The sequence below is a fragment of the Barbus barbus genome (assembly GCF_936440315.1).
Source record: "Barbus barbus genome assembly, chromosome: 35".
Taxonomy (NCBI): domain Eukaryota; kingdom Metazoa; phylum Chordata; class Actinopteri; order Cypriniformes; family Cyprinidae; genus Barbus; species Barbus barbus.
Window position 1 is genome coordinate 24,008,526 of NC_136763.1, and position 27,346 is coordinate 24,035,871.

At 36.4% G+C, this 27,346-nt stretch overlaps 1 protein-coding gene across 1 annotated transcript; it reads left to right on the top strand.

Moving 5' to 3' along the window:
* Positions 1 to 3,111: 3,111 nt before the first annotated feature.
* Positions 3,112 to 24,191, top strand: LOC306854700 (dolichyl-diphosphooligosaccharide--protein glycosyltransferase subunit 2-like). Its single transcript, XM_079392908.1, has 17 exons — positions 3,112 to 3,169; positions 3,926 to 4,113; positions 4,198 to 4,293; positions 12,186 to 12,361; positions 12,476 to 12,551; positions 14,039 to 14,173; positions 14,287 to 14,463; positions 14,538 to 14,656; positions 15,283 to 15,388; positions 15,823 to 15,914; positions 16,001 to 16,115; positions 17,651 to 17,845; positions 18,005 to 18,091; positions 18,498 to 18,593; positions 18,774 to 18,849; positions 19,449 to 19,578; positions 23,646 to 24,191. The coding sequence occupies exons 1-17, from the start codon at positions 3,157 to 3,159 to the stop codon at positions 23,659 to 23,661; spliced, it is 1,893 nt and encodes a 630-aa protein (XP_079249034.1). The 5' UTR covers positions 3,112 to 3,156; the 3' UTR covers positions 23,662 to 24,191.
* Positions 24,192 to 27,346: the final 3,155 nt, after the last annotated feature.

The window sequence follows — 27,346 nt, forward strand, 5'->3', positions numbered from 1 at the left end:
GGGTCAAACCATCTGTTAAAACAATACAAATGTGGCCAGAAGGGTCATCTGAGCAGTTGCGAGACTGCTTTAGCCGCACTGACTGGACTGTATTTGTGGATGATAACATTGACATCTATACATCTGTGCTATTTTATATACAATACTGCATAGATAATGTGACCGTTAAGTGAAGTGACATACTGCCAAGTATGGTGACCCATACTCGGAATTTGTTCTCTGCATTTAACCCATCCAACGTGCACACACACAGCAGTGAACACACACACACAGCAGTGAACACACACAGCGTGAACACACACCTGGAACAGTGGGCAGCCATTTATGCTGCGGCGCCCAGGGAGCAGTTGGGGGTTCGGTGCCTTACTCAAGGGCACCTCAGTCGTGGTATTGAGGGTGGATTATGAAATGGATTCACATCTTTCCTAACAGCAAGCCGTGGATGAATGTAAAACTCTTGCTGAAGGGCATCAGGGAGGCAAAAACGACATACAGGCAGAAAATCGAGAATCATTTCACCAACTTGGACCCCCGTCGGGCATGGCATGGGGATTCGCCACATCACTGGACAGAATAACAGTAGTAGCCTGACCAATAGCAGTGCTTCGGAGGCAGAGCAGCTCAACCAGTTCTTCAGTCCCTTTGAAGTAAAAAGAACTGGGACTACTATCAGTCAACCTTCTGCTGCAAACAGCCAGACATTTGCCATTCAGCCTGCTGAGGTGATAAGGACTCTACGTAAAATCAACACACGGAAAGCAGCTGGTCCGGGGCACGTCCTCAGAGACTGTGCTGCAGAGCTGGGTGAGGTATTTACAAATATATTCAACCTTTCTCTGTTGAAGTGCACTGTTCCAACTTGCCTGAAGACATCAACAATAGTGCCAGTGCCAAAGCAGGCTGCCAATCGCCACAGGAGTCCCACAGGGATGTGTGTTAAGCCCGTTTCTCTATTCTCTGTATACACATGACTGTATACCATCGTATAATACCAACACCATTATCAAATTCGCAGATGATACGACTGTGGTGGGGTTGATCACCAGAGGCTATGAGTCTGCCTACAGAGAGGAGATAGAGAGGCTGATGGGGGGTGCATGGAGAACAATCTGTCCCTGATCATCAAGAAAACAAAAGAACTCATTATTGATTTCAGAAGGAAACAGGATGTACATACACCATTGTATATCAACGAGGAGATGGTGGAGAGAGTGTTCAGTTTTAAATTCCTGGGCACACACATCACAGAGGAACTCACATGGACGATAAACATCACGACACTAGTTAAGAAGGCACAGAAGCGGCTATACTTTTTAAGGATGCTCAGGAAGGTAAACCTGTCACAGCTGCTCTTGTTGTCATTCTACCGCTGCTCCATCGAGAGTGTCCTCATACATGTTATGCTGGCATGGTACAGAAGGAGCTCTGCAGCTGATAAAAAGGCTTTGCAGAGAGTTATCAAGACTGCGCAGAACATCTCAAAACAACAGCTGCCTGCCCTGGACGACATTTTTGCCTCCCGCTGTCTGCAGAAAATACACAATATTTTGAAGGACTCGTATCACCCTGCACATAACTTATTTGAACTGTTGTCGTCTGGGAAACGGTACAGGTCTATCAAAACACGTACCACAAGATTCATGAATAGTTTTTATCCTAAAGCTATAACCATAATGGTATTTAAACCATACACATCACTATATCAATAAGCAAATCATAATTTTTCTCTACCTCATATTGCTGCTTTTTAAATACCCTGTACAACTTTTTTGCACATTCTTTTGCACATTCCTCTTATTACTATTTAAGTCAACAACATACTGACCTGCACATTTATATTTAAATTTATATTTGATTTGTTCTACTTTTCTTTTTCTTAATATTTGTATACTATATAATTTCACTGTCCTTGGAGCGGACCTGACTTGCATATCACTGCTGGTTATACTCTGTATAATTGTGTATGTGACGAATAAAAATCTTGAATCTTGATTACTGAACACTGAACTGAAAATACATTCTTGACATGTGAGAAGAATCAATCATGTGCAATTATATTGAGCATTGAGCACTTTATTTCACTCAGCACGGTGAAAATTATTATTAATATTATTTTTCCTTACGTGTAACGTGTATTTTTTTGTTTAAATAATTTGTAGCTGGATACATTGGTATATTTATCTTGTCGTTGTATGTAAAGTACAATGACAATAAACAACAATCTAATCTAAATCTTCAGCATTTACTAATGCATTATTAAAATCACAAGTTGGGCTTGTTAACAGTAGTTAATGCAATGTGAATTAACATGAACTATCAATGAACGACTGTATTTTTTATTAACTAACATTAACAAAGATTAATAAATACTGTATTAAATGTGTTGATCATTGTCCATTCATGTTAGTTAAACAAATTAACAAATTACACATTATTGTAAAGTGTTACCGTAATTCCGTATATTATTAATGCGCGTCCATGCATTTAAGACAAAATAAATAATGCATTATAAATGTATTTGTCGCCACCTAAAGACGTAATGATGAAACTTCATTATGAAAAGGTTCAGTGAACAAATCTCGAAAATGAAAAGATCAGATCAAAATCTTCACTGACTGGTTATTACAAATTATACCACTTTTCATGTTAGATTATCCTGTATTTGATTGGTTGAAATGAGGACTGGAAGCGGCCAATCAGGAACAGACACAAAGCACAACACACACCTTCCGTCTTTACCGCGAAAGAGCATTTTTATTTCTCATACAAACAGATTGGACTCTGTACAAGGTTTTGATTTTAATGCACACTATTATATATATATAAAAGTATTTTGAAAGTCCACGTTATACCGTTTCTCCCATGTTTCATTCATTTTTACATGACTCGGCTCACACCACGTGAGGTCCGTAGGGGTAATTTGTCCCTCAGTGTAATCTCCATTTCATACATTTTACATATTTACGAATGTTTAATTTGATCAAATACATGACTTATATTTTCCATATAATATATATCATTTGGGTATTCATTTTTAACGTTTGCTGTCTATTATTAGATCAAATGAACGCACGTGTCACCCTACATTGGTGAAATAAGTTTCATCCGCATGACCCGGAAGTTCTCTGAGCTTTTGGTGACGGTGCGTTAGGCGACATGGCTCATCTCTGTAAGTAATATTTCTGCATGTTTTATGCTTTTGTTGAAGATTTATGTTCATTAAATCAGTGTAAGAGTGAACAGTGATGCGTTGCTGACATGTTTAGGCGGATTTGTGAATGCAGTTTGTCTGAACAGTTGTTCTTGCAGCCAGGTCCTTCATTTATTCCGATGTTAGTGTTTATTACGTAGTATTCATCCAGTGTCAGGTGAACATTTATATTGCATTTTATAGTTTAGCATTTTATATTATATTAGCAGTATGTTATTATAGCTCCTGTATTTGGGAGCTTTTGCAAAGAACATGTAAATTTTGGTGTTTATATCTAAACCTATTTATATTTAGGACCTGAAGTATCCTTCTCTCCCTCTCTCTATCATTTCTGCTGTGAAGTTATAAAAGCACTTCAAGATTACAGCTGAGAACTTGTAATATTGTGAGTTTAGGCCTGGAAAAGACCTGGACATTTCTGTAGTGAATATAAATTTTAATATTAAGCTCAGCTGTAAAGTATTTAATCAGCTAGAATTTGCTCTTTGTAAGGGCAGTGTCTATAAAATGATTATTTAAAAGTTAAATAATGCTTTCGGACATCCAGTTTTCAGTATTTCCAATTGATTCCAAACAACCCGGCTCTTTCCACACCCTCAAAATGCATTATACTTTCCTAGGAATCAAATGCTACCCTTAAGTGCAGTTACCTTGAGATACTTACGTATGCGTCTTCATATGAACTGCATTCTTTGTGCATGTACCCATTTGAAGGTTTGTTTAGCCTGTTGGTCCTGTCCTTGGTTCTCGAGACCCGGGCCTTGACCCCAACCCATCATCTGACCACCACTGATGTAGCCAGACTTCAAGCTGTATTGAGCCAACCCTTCACTGACCTCAAGTCTGCTTATTACTCTGTTGTTGGACTTAGCAAGTTGGGAATCTTTGTTGCGGATGCTGATGTAAGAAAAACAACAACAGCTTTTTAAATAATTAATATTAGTCTTTACCATTGTGTCTAATTTAGTCTTATCTGTCTACCTCAGGAGACATGCAGGTTTATCAAGTCAAACCTGGATCCCTCTAGCGTGGAGTCACTCTTTTATGCGGCAGAAGCCAGCCAGGCTCTGTCTGGATGTGAGGTAAAATACATCTTCACTCTCCTTTTAGTCTTGATCACTGGTTGCATGTCAGTCAGTTCTGATTGAGATGCTCCGACTTTTCATCACAAGTTGAATTGGTCTCATCTGATATAGGGTTCTTTGTATGCCTTACTGTTTAAAAACATTCATACCTCAAGTTAAAGTTTTTTTTAAAGACTGCTAATTTGTTTTTTAGTGTTTTAGTACAGTATACATATGAATAGTTTTTTTTTCATGCCTCCATATACATAATTACTACAAAATTAACAGTGAGTCAAGTCACCTTTATTTCTATAGCACACAATGCAACATATATTGTTTCAAAGCAGCTTCACAGTAATAAGAAGGAAAATGGCAGATTAGATTCTGCTGTAAAGCAGCTCTAAAAAGACAATGGTGTCTTTTTTTTTTTTAGCTCAAGTCAGTTCAGTTGTGTTAAAAATAAATTTAATCAATTTTGAAATAAGTTCAGTTCAGCTATTACGGTTGTGATTAGGCTATCAACAGTTAATTATTTTAGCTTAATTCAATTAATCTGGTCTGAATACAGGTTGAATCCAACTATGGTAACCTCAGGATAAGAACGAGACAGACTTTTATCAGCGTAGATGCCATTCCTCTTTTAATGTAACAAGTACACTGGGTTAGGGCTGTGCGATTTGGGGAAAATATCTAATTGCGATATTTTTGACAAATATTGCGATTGGCGATTTGATTTGCGATTTTTAAATTTGCAAAGTCAAGCTTCAGCTCAATATTGTCACTAATGTGCAGCACAATATGAGTATCGTTACCCTGCTGAAAAAACAAAACAAAAACAATAGAAACCATCACAGAAATTCTTACAGTTTCCATAAAAACCATTACAAAATTCCTTTTTGTTTTGGGCATTATATCAATAGGAATTACTGTTTTCTATTGGTTGCCATCTGCTTGATTACATCCCACTAATAGAATGCATCAAATACCAGTAGACACCATTAAAGTTTACATTAAAACCAATGCAATTCCCATCATAACCCTTAAATCCATTACATTTTCTATTGTGTTCTGGGAGGGGTTCTGCTGTTTTTTTTTTTTTTTGTTTTTTTTTTTCTGCAGGGAAGATTATAATGGTATTACTACTTTTTTACTACACAATTACTGAATTTCACAGGAAAGATTTGTTTTTATAAATAAAGAACTGTATTTCTTTAGTCAATTATTAAAGTATTACATGTTACGCGGGCTGATTAATTCATTTTTAAGTATTTGGGATTTTAAGAACAAGTGGGAAATGTGCTGAATGTTTCATTTAATCCAAGTGAAATTGGCAAGCAGTTATTTACATTAGTTTTAAACGCGGAGCCAGGCGCGAGTGGACACAGGGTGTGCGCGTGCGTCAGGCCTCGTCCATATTGCCAGATGCGCTCGTGAGAGACTTGCAGAGCAGAACCGGGCGCGAGACCGTGAGTATAAAAGAGCAATACGAGACAGGCTGAGTTTGCGGCTCGTCCGTGCAGAACGGAGCGACTATGAGAAGCATTCAGAGACACGGGCTGTGTGTGTGCGGTCTTCTGAATTAGCGAACATGCTTTATAAACGTATTTCAAATTAATCTGTTGAAATGTGTAAGCGCATGAGCATGTAGCAAAAGAGAATTGTTTTGCTACATGCTCAAAATGCTCAGTTTTTCAAAAACCCTAAAAATATTAAAGTTTCAAGAACGAGCGTGAATTATTCGACTACCACCAACTCCGTGTCCAGCTCCACCACCGGCGCTTATGAATTTGTGAATTTGCGTTTGTGAATGTTATGTTTGTGTTGTGGGATCTTAAAAACGGAACATGGAAATATCATGGATATAGGCTACTGGGAAAAAAAAATACGTTTTAAACTTTTTTTTTTTTTTTTTTTTTTTGTTCTCAGCGACATGAGTCTTCACCTTCTCCCCAAACAGGTGACCCATACTTGGAATTCGTGCTCTGCATTTAACCCATCCAAAGTGCACACACACAGCAGTGAACACACACCGAGAGCAGTGGGCAGCCATTTATGCTGCGGTGCCCGGGGAGCAGTTGGGGGTTTGGTGCCTTGCTCAAGGGCACCTCAGTCGTGGTATTGAGGGTGGAGAGAGCGCTGGACATTCACTCCCCCCACCTACAATCCCTGCCGGCCTGAGACTCGAACCCGCAACCTTTATATTACAAGTCCGACTCTCTAACCATTAGGCCACGGAAAAACCTTGGGAGCAATTTTTGTTCGTAAAAAATTTTTTTTCTTTCTTTTAAGCAACGACCAAGCGGCCTATGTTTGATTAATTTAGCCTTATCAAATCATCACGACTTGACTAAAATAAAATCGATAGATAGGCCTATAAAACAGTTCAAGCACATCACAGTGTTAGTTTAAATGTTTAACCTATATAAATGTGCACTGTTAGACACGTATCCAACCGTTTAGGACACGGAGGCTGGTCACTTGTATATTTAAAAAAAAAAAAAAAAAAAAATCTTACAAAAACCACTTAAAATACACTGTGATTTTTTTTTATTTTTTTTTGCTCATAAAGGTAAGGGTAATATATTATTTGGGAACTGTAAAGGGTCTACTTTTGTTTGCATTCACAATATCAACAATGTGCTTTTTAAAATAGGAAAACCGAGTATGCGCTTCAATGGTGAACCGAAACTCGAAACTGGCTCACAGATATGATAAATATATCTATAGAAAGCTTTAAATGAACTACTTTAAAACGAAATAATGAAAAGCAAAGCAAAAACTCTTCATTAGTAGTGTTGTCACGATACTGGAATTTCTAACTTCGATACGATACCTTGAAAAATATCGATACTCGATACCATTTTCGATACCACGGAGAAAAAAACTGCCACAATATTAAGGGGGTAATTTTTTTAATTTAAAGATAAATGTAACAAGTCGAGAACATGCGGTATATTTTACATGAACAAAAAAATGTCTTGAGGTACTGCATTTGTTGATTTATTTATTAATCTTTTATTAATCTTAGTTAAATGTTAATTGAAACTAACGTTTACTAATACATGTACTAATTAAAATCCAAAGTTCTATTTGTTGATATTCTCATTTGCTTCATAACCAAAATATTTCCAGATATAGGGCCCTATGAAATCAGTTTTATTTTTCCCCAAATTCCGTTTTATTTTTTTCTACATTCAGTTTTTTCCATTTAAATTTTTCTGGATTCCGTTTTTTTCCGTTTTAATTTTTCTGGACTCTTTTTTTTTAATGGTCAAATTAAATGCTATTAATCTAAAAGCATGTCTAATTCATTAAAATCATGAAAATTATACAATTTAACATTTAATTTATTAAAAGTGTAACAAAAATGACACGTTTAGGGCCGTATGAAATGTTTGAACCTTATGTTTTATTGTTACCAAATTCTGTGTTTTAGCATGTCTATTAGGCTATTTGAATGCATACAATTTTTTTTATTTATTCTTACAGTAGCCTTATGAAATGTGTTTTCCCCCTCAGAAATTCTGTGCTGTGTATTTCAATTGTACTGGATATCAGATGAAGGCATAAAACAATTTTAATTCATTTATATTTGAATTAATGAAAATTAAACATTTACATTTTTGCCAAATGAAGGGGATTTACTATTAAAATTAAAATATTTTGTGATTATTTCTTTAAAAAAATTAACAGTAGTAGTAAGTAGTAGTATTATGTACATTCTACTAAATAATAGTAATATAGCCTATTTCTGGCACATGGTCTTTAATAGGCTGTTAAACTGAACTTTTATTTTGACGGGTTGCCGTGAATACTTCTAACGTTCTGTGTGTGTGTGTATGATATGACGCTAGTTTTATTCAAATTAAATGGTAAAATGCTCGTAAAGTGCCTTTCAGATCAGTTCTGGAGATATTTTTGATGTATTTATGTCCTCATTGAGACGGCAGACGCGGAAATCACCGCGAGCGCCACATTAGTAAACAAAACCGCACGTGCAGCACATTCTCACAGAGACACGCAGAACATGCAGGATTCATATTTAAATCGACTTTTGCAGCTTAATATTTACAGATACTAGTCCATATCGCGATTTGATTTAAGTGTAATGACCTACTTTTGATTAATTCATCCAAACTTTGACAAATTCCGTGACATTCCGCGTTAAACTGTAAATTCTGTTTTTATGACTGGATTCCGTGCGCGTTCTCTGCATCGCGGAGATCATAGATCCCTACAGATAGCGCTCCTGCTGTGTTCTTTAACAACCAGAGCAGTCATCTTACTATTCACTTCACTTGTGCTATTTAACCAGAGCGAAGGAGACGAGTGCGGTCACGTGTGGTGCTTGTCCACGCGCCTTTGGAGAGAAGTGAAAGTGACAGCTCGGTAGTATCGGTGTATCGATACTTCGGGAAATTAATATTGGTACCGTTCAGATATTTCAGTATCGATATTTATCGAAATATCGATATTTTTGACAACACTATTCATTAGCCTATGTAATCCGTTAAAATGCATATTTCTCTCTGCGCATCCAATGAGATGGCGAGTCATTTTTTCCCCGTCTAAAATATAAAAATAAGGGAAAGCCTAAAACAGGTCCCATTATAATTAGCGTTTTATTTTATAATTGTATTCAATAATAATAATAATTAAAAAAGTATGTAATATTTGTCCTTGAAATTTAAAGGATTTGCTGCGACGCAATTTTGTCTGACTGGCCTATGTGAATTATTTATTGGCCTATCTTTTTAACCCATGCAGCAAATGCTTTAAAAACAGCTTCAAAATTACTTTATTGCATTCCAGATGCTTTTAAAGAACTTTTCACTATACATTTTAAGGGTTTGTAAGCTTGAATGTAGCTTTAATGTAAAACATTATGAATTCATTGTAGCCTATTCCCATTTGTAAAATAGCTAACTGATGTCTAACACGATCTCATGAAAGTGCCCAGGCTATAGCACGATTTTCTGTTTCTATTTGGCGTAATATTTATATGCAGAAATTGACTAAAAACAGCACCCCCTACATAAAACGCCTTCCTGTGCTCCTGCCTACTAATAAAAACATCTAAAAATGTATATTTTATTCTCCAGTACTGAAAGCAGAACCGATAAGGGAGCTCTTGATATGCTCTTGCAAATTACCTTTTTTGTTCGTCGTCTGTCATTTCGAAGCTGAAGTTACATACGTTTTTCTTTAGTTTTAATTTGCCTAACTTTCGATCTGACCCTTTTTAAACGGTGGGTGTTTACGCAGTTGGCTAGAGCAGTGCTGATCGGGGAGAACGGCGCTCACTCTATTGGTTAGGAAGACTGTCACTCAAGGCAGTCGTGCATATGCTCTGGAACAGAGAAATTAGGACTTTATCTGCAGCCAGCACTACCTCGGATAGAAAATCAGCAAATTCTTTAATAAAGTCTGTACGGTGCCTGGTGGTGGCCTGTATACAGTAGCCAGTACAAACATCGCAGGGGATTTATCATTAACACTTGTTTCTTTGGATAACATTATATGAAGCACCATTACTTCGAACGAATTATACTTGAAACCCGACCTCTGAGAAATACTGAAAATATTGCTATAAATTGTGGCAACACCTCCCCCTTTACCTTTTGGACGCGGTTCATGTTTGTAGCTGTGATCTTGGGGGTTACTCGTTTAAAGTAATGTAGTCATCTGGTTTTAGCCAGGTTTCTGTCAAACAAAGCACATCTAGTTTATGGTCAGTGATCATATCATTTACAAAAAGTGCTTTTGTAGAAAGGGATCTAATATTCAATAAGCCAAGCTTTATCATTTGTTTATCTGTATTATATCTGTTTTTTATTTGTTGAACATCAATTAAATTGTTACTCTTACTTTGGTTTGGATGTTTTCTGTATTTTCTAGTTCGAGGAACAGACACAGTGAGTGAATAACAATCTTACTGAATTTACTTTTGGTATTAGCCAGCACTTTTAAATTTGCCAAGATGTCAAGCGCTCTGGCTCCCAGTAAACATTGGACTATGGTGGCTGGTGTCGCTATTTTCACGTTCCCTACAATAGAATCGCCAATAACTAGAGCACTTTCATCAGGTTTCTCAGTGTGTGCGTCACTGAGTGGGGAGAGCCTGTTTGATGTTCTGATCGGAACGGAAGAGCGGTGTTTTGACCCGCGACTAGGCCGCCTCACAGTCACCCAGTTGCCCTGCTGCACGGGCTCAACCGGAACCGAACAATGTACAGGACTCCCTGAGCTAGTCGCATCCAAAGCAGTATCTACAGCCCTCACTTACTTACTGTCCTCAACTAAAGTTTGGATGCGTGTCTCTAATTCTGAAACCTTCTGTCAGCCTAACAATTTCCCTGCATTTATCACATGTGAATCCCTCGTCGCCGACAGAGAGAGATAAACTGTACATGTGGCAAACAGTGTAAACAACAATAGCAGGAGAAGAAGGCATTACTCACCGTGATTGAAGAATGATTCGCTTACCACTGTTGTTTGATGAACTCGTGAAAAACGGAGCGAGTAAAAAGAAAACAATAATAGGCGCGAATAGAAACGCGAATGGAACCGCGAGTGACAAGCTAACCGGCAAATGAATGCTAATGCGCTGCACTTGCAGTTTTAAAAAGCAAACGATAATACCAGAAATATGGTGGGAATTAAGCTATATATTATCATTTTAAACAACAGAGAGTGAAAGTAAGATAGAGATTCAACAGAAAAGCGGAGCTACAATCGCAAACCTCTCAGCAGCAGACAGACAGGGATAGACAGAAGCAAGTATATGTCAACTTATTGTACTGACCCTAAACCTATCCTAACATGTAGTAGCAAATTAATGAGAATTAGTTGACGTAGTTTACGTAGTTACAAAGTTACTTATAGTTAGTAGAATGTCTCAAGTGGACTATCAAAATAAAGTGTAACCTATATTTTTAATGAAACTGGAGACTTTTTTTTTTTTTTTTTGCTCCATTGAAAGTCCACGCAACCAAACTTTTATGCTTCAAAATGTTTGTTGTAAACGTAACCCATAAGAATTGAGCAGTTTAATACAAGTCTTCTGACGATCATTTTATATGATGAGAAGATGGATGGTCAGATGGAGCTCATCAAATATGGTAAACATAAACTCAACAATGATGTTTTCTATGTACGTTCATTGTCTATATTAGAATAAATGAAATATGTTTATCCTATGATATGAGGCGATTTTGTATCTCCAGAAGATGTATAAACCGGTCTTTTTATATGGATTAGTTTTAAAATGTTTTTTGTACTTTTTACTACATGGAAATTTTGGTTGTTCGGACTTTCAATGGATGAACAAATGATAAGAAAATATTAAAAATATCTTCATTGGTATTCTGAAATTGAATTAAAGCCTTAAGGGTTTGGAACAACATGAAGGTAAGTAAGTGGTAACAGATTTACATTTCTGGGTGAACTAACCCTTTAAGTTCAAAGACCTGTTTTCTTTTTTTTTTTTTTACCTCCTAAAAAACCTGTTTAAACAACTTTTTTGCACATTCTTTTGCACATTCCTGTTATATTACTATTTATGTCACAACATGCTGACCTGCACATTTATATTTATATATTTTTTTAATCTTTTTTTATTCTTTTATTTGTTCTACTTTTCTTTTTCTTAATATTTGTATACTTTATAATTACACTGTCCTTGGAGCGGACCTGACTTGCATTTCACTGCTGGTTATACTCTGTATAATTGTGTATGTGACAAATAAAACTCTTGAATCTTGTTTGATTGACTAGTTTAAGCTAGTCTCCTTGGCCAAGCTGATGCTTAGCTGGGCAGCCTAAAAGTCACTTTCAAATAATATGTCACATGGTACACAATTTTTTCACTAGCAAATTCACATTGTATTTTTCTATTTTAATCCTGACAGATTCCTGTGTCAAATGACACGCGTGATTTGCTTTTGGCCACTGTCAGTGAGGACTCTACTGCCTCTCAGATCCATCAGTCTGTGAGTGCTCTCAGCGCTCTTGGGTTACCTCTGGCCTCACAGGAAGTGGTCAGTGCTCTGAAAGCTCGCATCTCCAAAGAGGACAATGTCTTGGCGTAAGTACATGTCCTTATGTTAAAATGTTTTGTTTTAGCTTGAGGCTTGCTTTATGGTCTCTTTTTATTAGTTTAATTTTGAGACCTAACTCTGATTTTCTCTTCTCCTGACAGAATCATTTTGGCCCTGCAGACTGCATCTCGTCTCTCTCAGCAAGCTGAACTTGGAGATATCCTGGAGGAGATTGAGGTGAGAGTTTAGTGTGTCACTTCAGATTTATTAGCCACAGAACAATCAACTGTAAGCCTAAACTAGACTACAGAAATAATAAAATAACTGTTTAGGGATTTTAGCATTTTTTTTTATTTATTTTTTTTAGTTCTGGAAAGCTCAAGAAAACAATTAATCAATTAACTGAGGGGGCTGGGCAATGCAAGTCATGGCAATAACAATTAAACTATTTTAATAACATGTATTGTTGATGATGGGCAACAATAACACTGCTAGTTTTATTGGCAATGCATTATCCATAAATTTGAAAAAGAAACATGATAGTTTGAAATAATCCAATCAATGGTGGGCATTACCATTTGAACTGTGTGAGCTGAAGCTGACGAGTGAATGAGCACCTGAAAACTGAAGCACGTTACTAGTGTGTTAATTACCTTGTCCAAATGCGTCCTATATGAAATTAATCAGATAAATAATTGTATTATAATAGTTTGCTAACTAAAATGTCATGTACATATTCTGTGACAGCTTGGTGTTGCACATCTTGCACTTAATGCAGAAAATGCAATTGTGCAATTATCTAGTGATTCGTCTCTGCTGGGTTTTTTTGACGCCATGACACGAAATCATTTTAAATTGAAACAGTGTTGAAGAAAATATGAACAGGAAAAATAACCATATTATTGTTATTAATAATATCATCAAGATGTTTAAAAGCGAACATCTAGAAGGAATGTGATGTTGCTGTTTGAGCTGTGCTGAGGCTGAAGAGTGAATGAACAGTAATTAATTTAAAGATTATATAACTCAGCCAAATGTGTCCTATATAGAATTAATAACATGTATACAACGTGAACCTAAAATTATCAAGTGATTCCAGGCATTACTGTGCACTTTCAGAGCCATAGTTTCACTTTGTTTCTCCGGTCTTGATGGTATGCTGTCCCATCGCTAACCTGTCAGACCAAATTATTATTGTTTACATCAATTATCAATCATCAATGTCATGTTTAAGTACTTAAATGTCTTTTATTAACAGCGTACTTACAAAAAAATAAGTTTTATTCATTTCAACAAATTTAGGCCCCAACTCGTAAACTCGGGGCTTAAAGAAAATTTCAAATTTCCTACTTGTAATAACGACTTGTGGTGGCGTTCATGTGCATTCAGCTCGTAAATACAATCTATCTGACGTGACTTGATCGCACGATAACTGTTTATGGTTAAATCTCGCACAACATTTCCAGGGTCACGTTTCATACCAGTTTTTAAAAAATAGAAGTAATATGCTTTATTCTAACAATTCATTTTTGCAAAATACCAAAAAAAAATCTTAATGGACATAGAATTTGTAATATAAGTGTTATTAACAATCAACTGAAGACAAATCTACTTTGCACTGTATTTCAAACTTTTCTGATTTGTCTCATTTGCACTGTGTAACCAGCTTTTTATCTTATATTTTGGTATTCTTGTGTGATTTTGTATATTTTTCTTCATTGTAGGATCTCGCTGCCCGTTTAGATGATCTGGGTGGAGTGTATCTTCAGTTTGAGGAGGGGCTGGAGGCCACAGCATTGTTTGTTTCAGCTGCGTATTCCCTGTCCGATCATGTGGACATGGAGCCCCCCTTGAAAGAGGTTCATGGTTTAGCCTACTCAAAATAAGTATATAACTATTTACAGCAAATACTTTCTATAAGTATTTGAAGTGCTGTCTCAAGGTAAATGGCTCCTCCACTTGTCCATCACAGGATCAGGTAATCCAGCTAGTGAACTCCATCTTCAGTAAGAAGTCTTGGGACTCTCTCTCAGAGGCATTCAGTGTGGCTAGCGCGGCTGCATCGCTTTCCAACAATCGCTTCCATGTGCCTGTCATTGTCAGTGCCCAGGGCCCTGCTGCCGTATCCCACAGCCAGCCCATCCTCCAGGTAGGCCTCAATTTTGAGTGTGTACTCTATATTTTTTAAGTGACCTGAAATAATGTGTGTGTTTGTTAATGTAGCTTCAGGTGACGGATGTCCTTTGCCAGCCCCTCAGTTCAGCAAGTGTGCTGGTGGAGTCTGCCAGTGCTGTGTCCTCAAAATCTGCCATCCTAAACCAGGCACCCTTCACTCTCAGAGAGTATGTGCATTGCAGATTACAACTTTCAAATAACAGAAAATGCCATACAAATTTTAAAACATGCTACTAAATTAAAAACAAAGAGTTAGTCTGCACAAAAATGAAATTTATACTCTTCATGCCTTTCCAAACCCGTAAGATGTTCTTTCATCCTCGGAACACAAATCAACTCTCTTAATTTTTGACCATCCATTAAATCCGCAATCGGTTTTCAAGCTTCAAACAGTGCATAAAGACATTCTAAATGTAAGCTATATGAATCAGGTGGTTTGATCTAATTTGCACTAACATCACTTTATATGATGAACATATTTAATTTAGGCTTTTATTAATATTTAAACATTAATCATCACACATATATTAAGCACATTAAATATGTTTAATGACAGTTCAAATGCGCATGCTTGACCAGCAAGAATGAATGAGTTTTATTCTTGCATGTCAATTATGTATGTTTGGGCTTCGAGTTTATCTATAATACATTTAAACCATGCCTTTATGTAGTGTGCACAGTGCTTGAATATTTTATTCTGTAAAAGATTTCCAAGCTCTGGATAAGTAACATAATATGCCTGAAACAGTGATAATTTCATTTGGAAATATTTCATTTGTCCTTTGTTTCACAGTGGGGTTTTTGAGCTGAATTTCATGGCCAGCCAACCAGCGAGTGGCTATTATCAGTTCTCTGTTGCCATTGCTGGTGACAGCCGATTTGTTGCCAACCATGTTGAGGTACTTAACTGAATCTTTGAAATGTGCTAGGGAAATCAAAAGTTTAGTTGTTTGTATCTGTTTATCTTATTGTATCTGTCGTGCCTTGTCGTGACCTCAATGAGTTGACCTTAGCGTTTAACTCTTAATTATTGCAGTGAACTGTGATTCATTTCCTCATTCACTCAACATTCACGTTTAATTGGTCTAGAGTGCGTCTATTCACATTGTAGCTATGTAAAGAATAATTGCTCTGACTGTTCAGTGTACAATTATAAGGTCAAAAGCATGTCACATTTACTGTGAAGTCATTGGCCTATTTCACTGAACAAGTTACAAAAAAGGCACAATTATTGTAATTGCTGTAGTTTTTTCTTTCTTCCAGCATATTCACACTTACAAGTGTTCATTTTAATGGACTGAAATAATTTCTTATTGTGATGTGACTTTCTCAGCTCAAAGTAAAGGTCTCTACCCGAGTTGCCATCAACAACATGGATCTGTCTGTCGTGGACAAGGACCAGAGCACTGGCCCCAAAACCACCAGGTAAGATTAGCTTCTATCAAGCTCTATTTGATTATTTTCTTTTTATTGTATAATTAAGCCAGCTTGTTTGTTGAACTGTTTTTCAGAGTGGAATATCCAGCTAAAGCCAAAGCATCTTTTATGGCAGACAGCCATCAAAACTTTGCCATGACGTTCCAGTTGGTTGATGAGGCCACAGGAGTGGAACTTACCCCTCACCAGGTGATTATCCCATCCAAAATGGTTTTCTTTTATGCGTAAAGCATGACAAGTGAATCAATTCTGCCTTCATTGTATTGTCTTATGTTTTTGCCTTCATTAGTGAGACAAGCCTTTTTGTGAGGTTTTGATCTTCAAAGGGGACATCGGATGCAAAATTTGCGTTTACATGGTGTTTGCATATAAATGTCTTAGCAGTGTGCAGACACAACCACCATACAAGGGTAAAAATCCATTCGCGCTTTTTTTTTATTCATTTTTTTTTAGATTCCCAAAAAACCTTAAGTCTCAATTATTTCTGAACAGTATGACGTCATACTGCCCAGGCCCTGCCCACGACCGCTTGACGGATTGTCCCGTGTTAGCATATTTCTGCCCTCAGCCAGTTGTACACTGTCCGCCATTTTCTCCATGCGCGAACAGCTATAGCAACTTGACTCGTAAGCAATGCAGGTTTTTTGTAGTTGAATGTAAAAGTGGCCGGTTTCACACCGCAAACATGAGCAGCCGCTGCTGTGACGCTATTCAAAGACTTCCAGTGTAAATACTCTCTCGAGTGGACAACTCTTTTGAAGAGATTTTTAACATAGTTAAGCCAAATACAGTTTTGGAGTTTTTAGCAAAGATAAATTATAAAAACATGATATAATTCAGCAATAGTATTTCTCGCCATGAAAATAAACACAGAAGCTGGAATGGCGTTAAACACAAACATGCCAACCCCCCCAGAGGACCTCAGATGATGCCAACCCTCAGACAACATACAAAACTACCAAATTTTGCTATAAACTTGTTCGCAACATAAAATAATTGCTGTTAATGGGGTTCACCGTCTGTTTGATTACATGACATTAACTAACTGCTTGATTTTTACCGTAAATTCTGCCATTTGGACATTAATTTGAGATGATACCACTGATAATCTATTACTAAATATAATGTAGAAACTTAAATTTTCTGTAAAGCTGCTTTGCAACAATTTGCATCGTGAAAAGCACTATACAAATAAACTTGAATTGAAACAAACAAACTTGCAAGTGGGCAGCTGGAGTGATGAAGTTACGCTGACACAAAGCTTAAGTTTGCGGTGTGAAACAGGCATAAATAAGGGGTAAGAGTCTTCATTTTCTCCCAACATCAGAGCCACTGAGGACAGTTTTGTTTTTGATGGTAACGCGCCACCAAATACACAAAAACGGAAGAGATGGATGGGGTGAGCAGTAGCTCATTATCATTTAAAGAGACATGCACCGAAATGGGTCACTGTGAGCAGAGCTGTTTATGACAAGGTAAAAAGTATTGTTTTACACAACCATTGAGAAATTTTAACCAACGTACATTTCATGAAGACCCTAAAGATTCATACCAACTTGTTGAAAATGGGCATCCGATGTCCCCTTTAAAACCTTGGATAGGGATGTGTGAATGATTAAGCCCACGTCATCAAAATCTCACTCCACGCAAGCAAAGTTGACAACCCTATTTAAATGCACTGTTCAAAAACATTTGAATAAACTGATTGAAGTCATTGCTTTCAGACCTTTGTGAGGTTACACAACCAGAAGACAGGTCAAGAGGTCGTTTTTGTGGCTGAACCTGACAGTAAGAATTTGTATAAGTTTGAGCTGGACACCGCTGAGAGAAAGACAGAGTTTGACTCCATCTCTGGCACCTATGCTCTTTACCTGATGGTGGGAGACGCCACGCTGGAGAACCCCATTTTGTGGAATGTGGTAAGGCAGTTATGTTCATTGGAGAACTCTGGGATCTTGAAATAGACTTTTGCAAGTGCTGTGTTGTTTTTTTCTGACATGTTTTGAAATGTTGAATTGTCATTGCTCTTACAAAAAGACATGGATTTAGTCTTAATTTAGACTTAATTTTTCTCAAAGGCTGATGTTGTGCTGAAGTTCTTAGATGAAGAGGCACCTGCAGCAATTCAGGCTAAAACATTATATGCACCCAAACCAGAAATCCAGGTAAGTGCTCCAGTGGTACTCAGGGATAAAAGGATATTCTGACGAAAATGCCAAATTTCTGTACAGACAACATCATTTTTATTATTAATATAATTATTATTATTATTATTAATAAAAACTTTATATTAATTTATATTTAAATCTGGTATAAATCTTGGAGAACAAAACATTTTAGGATTAAAAATAAAACAAAGCATGAAATAATTTTAAAAAATATTTCCAATTCTGCAGTTTTTCACAAAGTTTTTCACATGGACTCTGTGGACTTTGTATAAAAGGACAGATTTTCCTCCATCCACTGAAGCATAAGATGCTATTCAGAACATGATTGTATCATAGTGGATAGCGTGGGTCATCAGGTTTTTAATAAATTTAATTTGTTTCATTAATAATATTGTTTTTACAGCATCTTTTCAGAGAGCCAGAGAAGAAGCCACCCACAGTTGTATCCAATGCATTTACTGCCTTGGTCCTCTCTCCGTTTCTGCTCCTGCTCATACTGGTAAGGGTCTTCTGACCATTAAACCAATAAAACAATGTTTTATTATTATGGGTGCATGTAAAAATTGACATGCGAATAAATGAAACTATGTATATTAATGTTGTGATTTCTGTTGCTTTAGTAAAAAAAAGATGTATATTCGGTCTATCATGCTTATGTTTCTCTCTCTTGCCTGTACAGTGGCTTAAACTTGGAGCCAATATGTCAAACTTCACGCTGTCACCCAGCACTTTTCTCTTCCACATAGGCCATGCAGGTAAGACTGACTTTTATTACACAGTACTCCGCAGTATTTCAGCATGATCAATAGAGTTAGAGTGCAACAATAGGGTTCAGAAAGTGAGAATCTTATTTTCTTCACAGAGAAATGGATTTCTTTTTTTTTTCTTTTTTTACAATGAAATATAAATCACTTGAAAAGTCAATGTTTTGTTCCCTTTAGAACTTAAATTTTACATTGGAAATGAAGTCAAGGTCCAGCACAGTACAAAAAGGATGTCCTCAGAATGAAATGGGCTATGAATTAATTAAATAACTAATTAATTTAATAGTTTTTGGTGAAGTTTATCATGTCCAGATTTGCACACTAAATTTCCAAATTAATGTACAATCGAATAGAAAATATTTTAAGCAATACTTGTTTGATGGAATATTTAACTTAAATTGAGATAAGCAGAAAAATAGTTATTCATGCATGGAATGGAGCAAAGTAACTGCACAATTATAATGTTTGCCTTGTTTTTTCCACCTTTCACTGCTCTTAGAACAGACCTGCAACCAATTTAACTTCTATAATGTGACATGCTTCTGAGAGAAAATTGAGAAATACATTTTTTTAATTCTCTTCTCTTGCAGCTTTGTTGGGTCTAATGTATGTGTACTGGACTCACTTGAACATGTTCCAGACTCTGAAGTATTTGGCTATCATAGGCAGCCTCACATTCCTGGCTGGGAACCGCATGCTAGCACAAAAAGCTGTGAAAAGGTACAGTAACTGATATTGCCTCAATTGTCCTTTGCAAGCACCCGAAGGGAAAGCATGTTTAGACTGTCCAAATCATTCACTTATTTAGTGCACTATGTGCCTTTTATTCACTATATAGAAAACTGAACAAGTGACTGATTTCTGCTGCGGTAATAGCATCTTTTTTATCATGTATGGGGGCGGGATGCTTCAGATTCTAAAGAGCATTTTGATTGGAGACAAAATCTGATGAGAAGCTAAAATACAGAATGATGTCATCAAAATTACTTATCCGATGTGGCGGTAGAGAGAGACTATAAATTTTGAATGCATGTAACCTCTAAAAATGCAAAAACTGTGCCATTGTTTTTGAGCACACTAGCTAATGCATAACCTTAACACTAACCTATTCAGATATAAACAGCATTCACTCTCATACAGTGAAACTTTCCTGGCAAAAAAGGTGCAATGTTAAGTGTATGTATAAGTAGCATGTAGTAATATTTTTTGGCATCATGAAGCTAGGCTTATGCACTTTAAGGCCAACCTTAATGGTCATTCAAGCCACTGTGATATGTTGCTTAATTTTATATCGCCATCAAAATTATGTATAGATGGCGAATATTTGGTATATCTTTCAGTCTTATTTCTGACGTGGTAAAAAGGCAACTTTGAATTGCAATATTTGACAAAATTGAGTCTTGGGTTTTATCTCTGTCCCCTTTATGTCTTCACTCTGAACCTTCTTCTGAACTTGTGGGTGTATTGCCGTCTCTGAGCTCTGTAGTGTGTGCTTGGTTTACTCAGAAGTGGTTTCCTCTTCATTTTCTGTCTTTTGGGACTAGATTAATTTCACAGATCTAGAACGCTAATTAAAACTCACCTGCCTGAAGCTTTCTAGTAACCCTTCAGACCGTGATTAGCTTGTTCAGTTGTGTTTGATTAGGGTTGAAGCAAAACTCTGCAGGGCTGTGGCTCTCCGGGACCGACGTTTGCACCCCTGATTTAGCCAATTACACAGTCCACCAATAATATTGGGGCATCTAGTTGTAGAAACACCTACTCTACAGCCAACAATACAGCTGTCTTTTGATTACCAAGCCAAGGTGAATAGAGCATTAAGGGACGTTCATACCACTATGATAACTATAACATTTTAATAATCACTCTTATTCTATAAGAATAGTGAAGTCCACACCATAGGTATAACAAAAAAAGAACAACAATATTATTGGAATCTCATTAAGAACAGGTTTTTTTCAGCTGATGAACAATAAAAACAATCCAATCAGAATTCAAGTGACTTTAAAGTGTGCATTTAAAGGGGCAGAAATAGCGTTATTGTCCATTGGTGTGGACTCGATTAATGTTAGTGTTATAGTTATCGTTCTTGGTGTGAACAAACATTGTCTCAGTGTTTGTTTCTTTAACCCTTCTGCGTTTTTTCATTCCCTCTCTTTCTTTACCCTTCCCTTTAGGATTGCTGCAGAACAAAGTAGTAGGTTGGCTAAATATAGGAGTCTGCGATAAATGCCTGAATGTTTTACAAAAAGAAAGGCCAGTCTTCAGGCTGAAGTAAGGCTTGTTGTTGCCACCTGTGCATGCCATAATATGGCATCAACATTTCCATGACAACAACATCTGCATGGCTATGTTGGTGTGTTTGTTGAGTGAAGCTCACAACTTCCTTTGAAACAATGCCATTTGTGACCGTCAAGCCATATTTTTCATGTCATGCTTTTTATTGATCAGAGTGTTGTGATCACTTGGTTTTGTTGGCTTGTGTTTCACTTCATCAGTGTGTGCAGTGACAGACCGCTGAACTACAGGCCCTGTGTGATGAATTGCTTGTCTTTTTGTCACTTTGAAAATTTCTCAGTTGTGGAGTTTCCTGATAAAGTTCTGTATGAACTACTACTCTATAAATTCCAAGCATTCACTAAACTATTTTCAGTGCAAACGTGTTTCTATACAAATAAGGGGCATCACAGGGCTTCACTTGGTTCACAAATAGCAGCGCTATTTGCCTGGCACAATTAGCATTTTCAGCGTTAATATAAATACAAACATATTTACAGAACAACCTGTAAATAAAAAAGAAACGAAATCCTAAATACAGCAGCTAGGCTACTGCTATCAGTTTGGTAACACAGATGGTAAAGAAGAATAAAAGTTCATCACAAGTAGCCTTTTCACAAGCTGAGGTAAATTCATGTATATAGTTGCTGCATGGTATCTTCTTACAGACAAAAATAATCAATATACATATCTAACAAAAACTACCAATAAACAATGATTTAAATGAAATCCAGTCGAATGGGAAGTGTCACAGGGAATTCTAGGAATGTCAGTGTTTGGTTTGTCAGTATTTAAATTGCACATTTAACAGTGATTTATTATAAAATGACAAGATCAAGAATAGACAAGATCTATGACAGTTTTATTTTTTTATTTTTATTTTCCCCTGTATATGGTAAAGGAACCTACCATTAACCAATTAATAGGTGTTTACTGTAGCTTTTTTGCAGTGAGATTTACAATATTTTTTTAGTGCATATTGTTGTAGTCTGCGGCATCCTTCTTAACCTAGTACTCATAACTGGCCTGCTAAAGAGGAATTGCTCTGTGCAAACGGTTTCTGATGTTTGCCCCAATACTTAATTTGCATGTGTTTTTGAATTATGCTGAAGTACTGCAGACATGATGCATGCTAATAAACTATGCTCAATGCATGCAATTTATTCTTGGTAAATTCCCCTTCCTAAAAATAGTTTTAGGATTGGTCATGATTAATAAAATAGAGTGGATTGGTCATGATTAATTTGATACAGTATTGCATTTTAAATAATTGTCTTTTTTAATTATAGTAATGACCTTGCTTGCGGTGTAGCACTGTATTTATGTTTGTCAAACATTCTGTTTAGGGTCTGAAAGTGTTCCATTAATGCTGGGTACACACTAAACTCATTTAAAATCTTATAAGATCTTCAAAATGTGAGAGACCACAAGCATCCTAGATTTAACCGTTTTGCTCCTATAGAGTGTGGTGTGCCGCGATGTGACAGACAGCACACCACACACCAACAGATTTTCAACCAGAGTCCCGACTGTGAACACGGGAAATCTCGCTAAATCTCTGGAGACTTGAGAATAAACACAATTTTTTTTTTTATTGCAATTTTAGAACAAAGAACATACAAGGGAAATAACATATAAATTACATCAAATACAATAAACAAAAAAACAATAAAAATAAAATAAAAAAAGGAAAGGAAAAGCAATAAGAAAATTACACTTCCTTAAGTATAAATAATTACAAATTATTCCAAGAATAGTTTTAAGGCTTTTAAAGCAATGGAGAGCTACCATCCTGCAGACTTCAGTTCCAACCCTGCTGCAACATACCTGTCTGTAATTACCAAGTAGCCCTGAAGACCTTGATTAGCTGGTTCAGGTGTGTTTGATTGGGGTTGGAGCTGAAATCTGCAGGATGGTAGCTCTCCAGGAGCAGGGTTGGAGACCACTGCTTTAAAGTAATGGCGTATTAGTTTCACGTGATAATCTCAACATCATATGCGTGTTTGTCCTCGGGGTTCCCCCCACACATCAGGATTTCTGATTCGCGATCGGGGCGCCTCCGACGTTCTTCCGAGCAGATTCAGTCACTCTTAACACACCTCACACCAAAAATCTGATAAAATAATCTTTAGATCCACCAAGATAATCGGGACACTGCCTAGGATTGTCGGAAGGGGAGAAATCGGCCCAAAATCAGCCAGTTTATCTTGTGGTGTGTACCCAGCATAACTTTGTTAGATTTTAGCATTCAAAAGATAACCAACAGATGATGTCATGTGGATATTTGCATACGGTTTAGTGATTGGTCTTTCCCTGCATCTGTTTAACCAACTGCAGTGTGATTTGATGATATAAAGGTTAAATGTTGCAATGCAGGTTATGAAGAACCGAAGTTTAAAACCGAAGCTTTTGCTACCTTGCAAGCACTGTTATTTCCTACAGGAAGTACAATTAGTTTTTTTTTTTTTTTTTTTTTTTTTTTTTAATAAGTACTTTGTTCTCTTTTTCAGACTTGATGGAAAATGATGCTGGCAAAATCAAGAAGACCATGGATGTTCCATATTCATGTTTTTTCTTTAAGAAATTTGGGAACAGAAGTATTGGTGGTGGTTTAAAAGAGAAACAAAGATGCAGGCCGTAATGTTCTGGGATTTTCAAAATTACAGATTCAATTTGACAATTAAGAAACATTCAGTTTTCTTTTTTTGACAACAAATCACTGTCAGATGAATACATTGAGGATATATGATGATTGTTGCTTGTACATTGAATTGTGTTTGGTGGTAATGCAAATGAAAATTTGTGATTATTCTACTGCTTTTTACTGTTTTTGGAAGGATGTTCATTTGATTGTTTTTGAATACAGATTCCTGTCCTCAGATTTTTGTAATGAATAGTGAAGCATGTTCCTGTTTGAGGGTTTTTTTTTTTTTTTTTTGTCATACCATCGGAGCAAGAGATTTTGTTTGTGGAACAGAAATGTGGAATCACTCTTCCAGTCATCACCACACAGATGGCTAACACAATGTTTTTTTTAAATAAACCAATTAAAACACACTTGCTTGTTTAGTTTTTTTAGTGGCTGATACTGATTTTCAGAGAGCAGGGTGGCAAATATAATACTGAACACACCGTCATTTTTTTACTATTCTAAAATGTAGAAAATATGAAGATTTCAACAGTATGGGGATTATGTAACCAAAACATGGTAAAGAAGGGTTTGCGTGTGTATGATGGACACTTGTTGGTCTTAACTTTTTGGGTGCAGATCATCCCATAATTTCAATTTCATATATTTTGTCACATTGCTGGTCTAGCACTGGACAAGTGTAAGATTGTATTAATTTATTAGCAAATGTAGAACAAATTAAAGTTTTAAAATCCAATCTAATTAAACATAAAAACAAAAAATGTCCCCTTTTTCTCACCTGCTTAAAATCACACAAAATATTTAATGATAAGAGTAGAAATGCTGATGACTTCGAAGACAGTGTTTGTGCACAAAGGCAAGATTTGGTGATAAGTAAGCTAATATTTAATATAATACTGATTTCCCACTATAGAAGTAACATCAAAAGTAGGAAAAGTTCTGCAACACAATTACACACAAAACGCAACTTTCAGACGCCATCTTTATTTTTAAGCTCGACTGTCACAGAACTGAACACACAGGATTATATCAAAGGCAGTGAAGAATACATCTATGCCACTTTCAAAAATCGACCAGATCAGGGCATCTCAGGAGACAGGAAGTGAATTTGACATTAGATTCGGACATGCCTTGATGCCTTCCTACCTCTTTAGTCTTTGGATGCAGCCACAGTCTTTAGGTTCAAAAAGCAGATGGTGTTCAATTACAGTTCATTCGTTGATTGGTTGCTTGGTATTTAAACACTATTTTCATGGTGTTCATGCATTGGAAATCACAGGTGTGCTCAATTTAGTTTCAGTGATTACAGGTTTTCCAACTCGTGTGTCCGTGATAACAGGTGTGTTCACTGAATTATTCACTTCGCACATTTCATCTTATTGTTGCGTTGAGGTTCTGCTTTGTATTTTCTATAGTCTTTCTTAAGCGTTTGTAATTATTTATGTCAACTTAGAAATAATTATATTAGTGAGAGGTGAAAATGTTCTTTTTCAGTATATTTTTGGCAAGAGTTCTTGAGGTAGGATTTGTCATCAGTGCTTTGAAGTAGTGGCTTAAGGAATGATCCATACTTCCTTGTGTTTCCTGATTCCTGTGGCAGACCTTCTGAACACTGGCTGTTTAAAATTCACAGAAAACTATGAAGGGTGAACCGAGTTTTAATAATCATGTATAAAATGTGGCAAATGCAAGTATAAAGATTGTTCACAGTTTTTTTATTAATGTATAATCAATGTGTAACTACTGAGAACTCAAGTCTTTGTGGTTCTCTGTAACTTTGTTCCCTCTCAATGACATCCATATCCACATCTTGCTTGAAGGTGTCTCCATATATGCCCGACTTGCGTTTCACATAGTTTTGAGTTTCTGGTCTGTTGACAAAAAAAAAAAAAAGATTTAAACATCATGGGACACACCATTATTAAATTGTGTAGTTAAATCATGAAAAGTGGATCAGAGATGGGGTACCTAAATCTAAATGATTTATTAAAAAAACAATAGATTATTTAGTTATAGTTGTCCAAAAAAAAAAAAAAAAAAAAAAAAACATACCCAAGTCTTTTGCCCATAACGGTTTGAAGAAATTTTCTGGCAGATATTTGACCGAGAACTTTTCGGTAGCTATTGGTAAAGATGGCGTCGGCATGTCTTCCAAACCTAAAAATGGTGTTTAAACATCACACAGTTATGACAGAGTTAGATTAGACTATTTCTGACCAAGGATGGTATTAGGATTCAACCACTGGCCCAAAGTACAGTGCAAGAATTTACCAGTTACATGCTTGTTAGTGTGACAGTGCTGCATTTTTATTAAGTCTTACAGTTAGTTAAGTTTTGTTAAAATTGCAAGGATGATTTTTGATCGTTTGGAAGCATCAGCAAAAATTGGTTGACAATATAGGCAGTACTCGGTGTATGCAATATGCCATTTAACTGCATACCACCATTTTGCAGCCAAAATGTATTTATAATTGTCTTGGCAAATTAAAAACAATGTTAAAAATTTATTATTTTTTGGCTAAATAAAATTTCTGATAAAATATGGATATATATTTATTTCTGATATATATATTTCTGACACATGCATGCAAGTGGCAAGTGAAAATCTGAACTGTTGCACAGTAGTAAAAAAACGTGTTATTGTTGAGCACTAGGTGAATAAATGACTGACCTAAACTCAGCATCTGGTGTTTGGGATGAAGTATCTGCTGGCAACTGCATTGGATCCTCAATAGAGGAGGTCATCAGTATCGCAGCTGCTCTCTGACCGAACCTAACAAACACTGTGTTTATCACTGTCACATTCGTAAGATGTAAACATACCCATAGAACATGTTCTCGTCTACATAGAACAGTCAAAACAAGATGTTTTCAGACAGGAACGGTTTTAGTCCAGTTTCGGTCGAGGAGACTACCGCTTATCTTTGGCAGCCAATTTCTGTTAAGTTTTAGCACAAAAACAAAACACTACTGAACATTTGATAAAAGATACAGTGCACTTTATACACAGGATGGGTTCATGACTGTGACGTGACAATTAGCCGCAGTCTCACCCCAGTTAAAAAAAAACAAAAAACATTGTTACCTTACAAATTTCATGTAGTAAGGGAGAGAATTAAATAAGATGCTCTCAAAAAGCCGTGGACTCAGTTAATAATGAGAAGCCCTGACCCTAGTTAACACAACAAAAGCAGAGTTCAGGCTCTGTCAATTAGGGTAACGTGAACGTACGCTCAGAAACAGCACAGACTTTCTTGTTCTTTGTTAGGACCATTCATACCCTACTCTCTGCCCATGTGTGTGCATAGAAGTGTATAACCATAGTGTAAAAATGAGTCATACACTGTTAATTAGTTGTATCCTAACAAGTGCCGCAAATGTCATGTTCTGAGAAAATCAGAATGCTATGAGAATGGTTTGCTGTTACATAATACTGTTGATGATTTCAAGTAGTTTCTCATATAAGAGGATTTGTAATTATAAATGATGTAACTGTTATTTGTTATGTTTGCTACAAAGAAGACTGCATGATTTAGGCATATAACGACACTGTGTACATTT

Coding starts and splice junctions, on each gene's coding strand:
- LOC306854700 (XM_079392908.1), top strand. Junction 14,174..14,286: donor TGGAGCCCCCCTTGAAAGAG/GTTCATGGTTTA, acceptor TGTCCATCACAG/GATCAGGTAATCCAGCTAGT. Junction 14,657..15,282: donor GCACCCTTCACTCTCAGAGA/GTATGTGCATTG, acceptor TTTGTTTCACAG/TGGGGTTTTTGAGCTGAATT.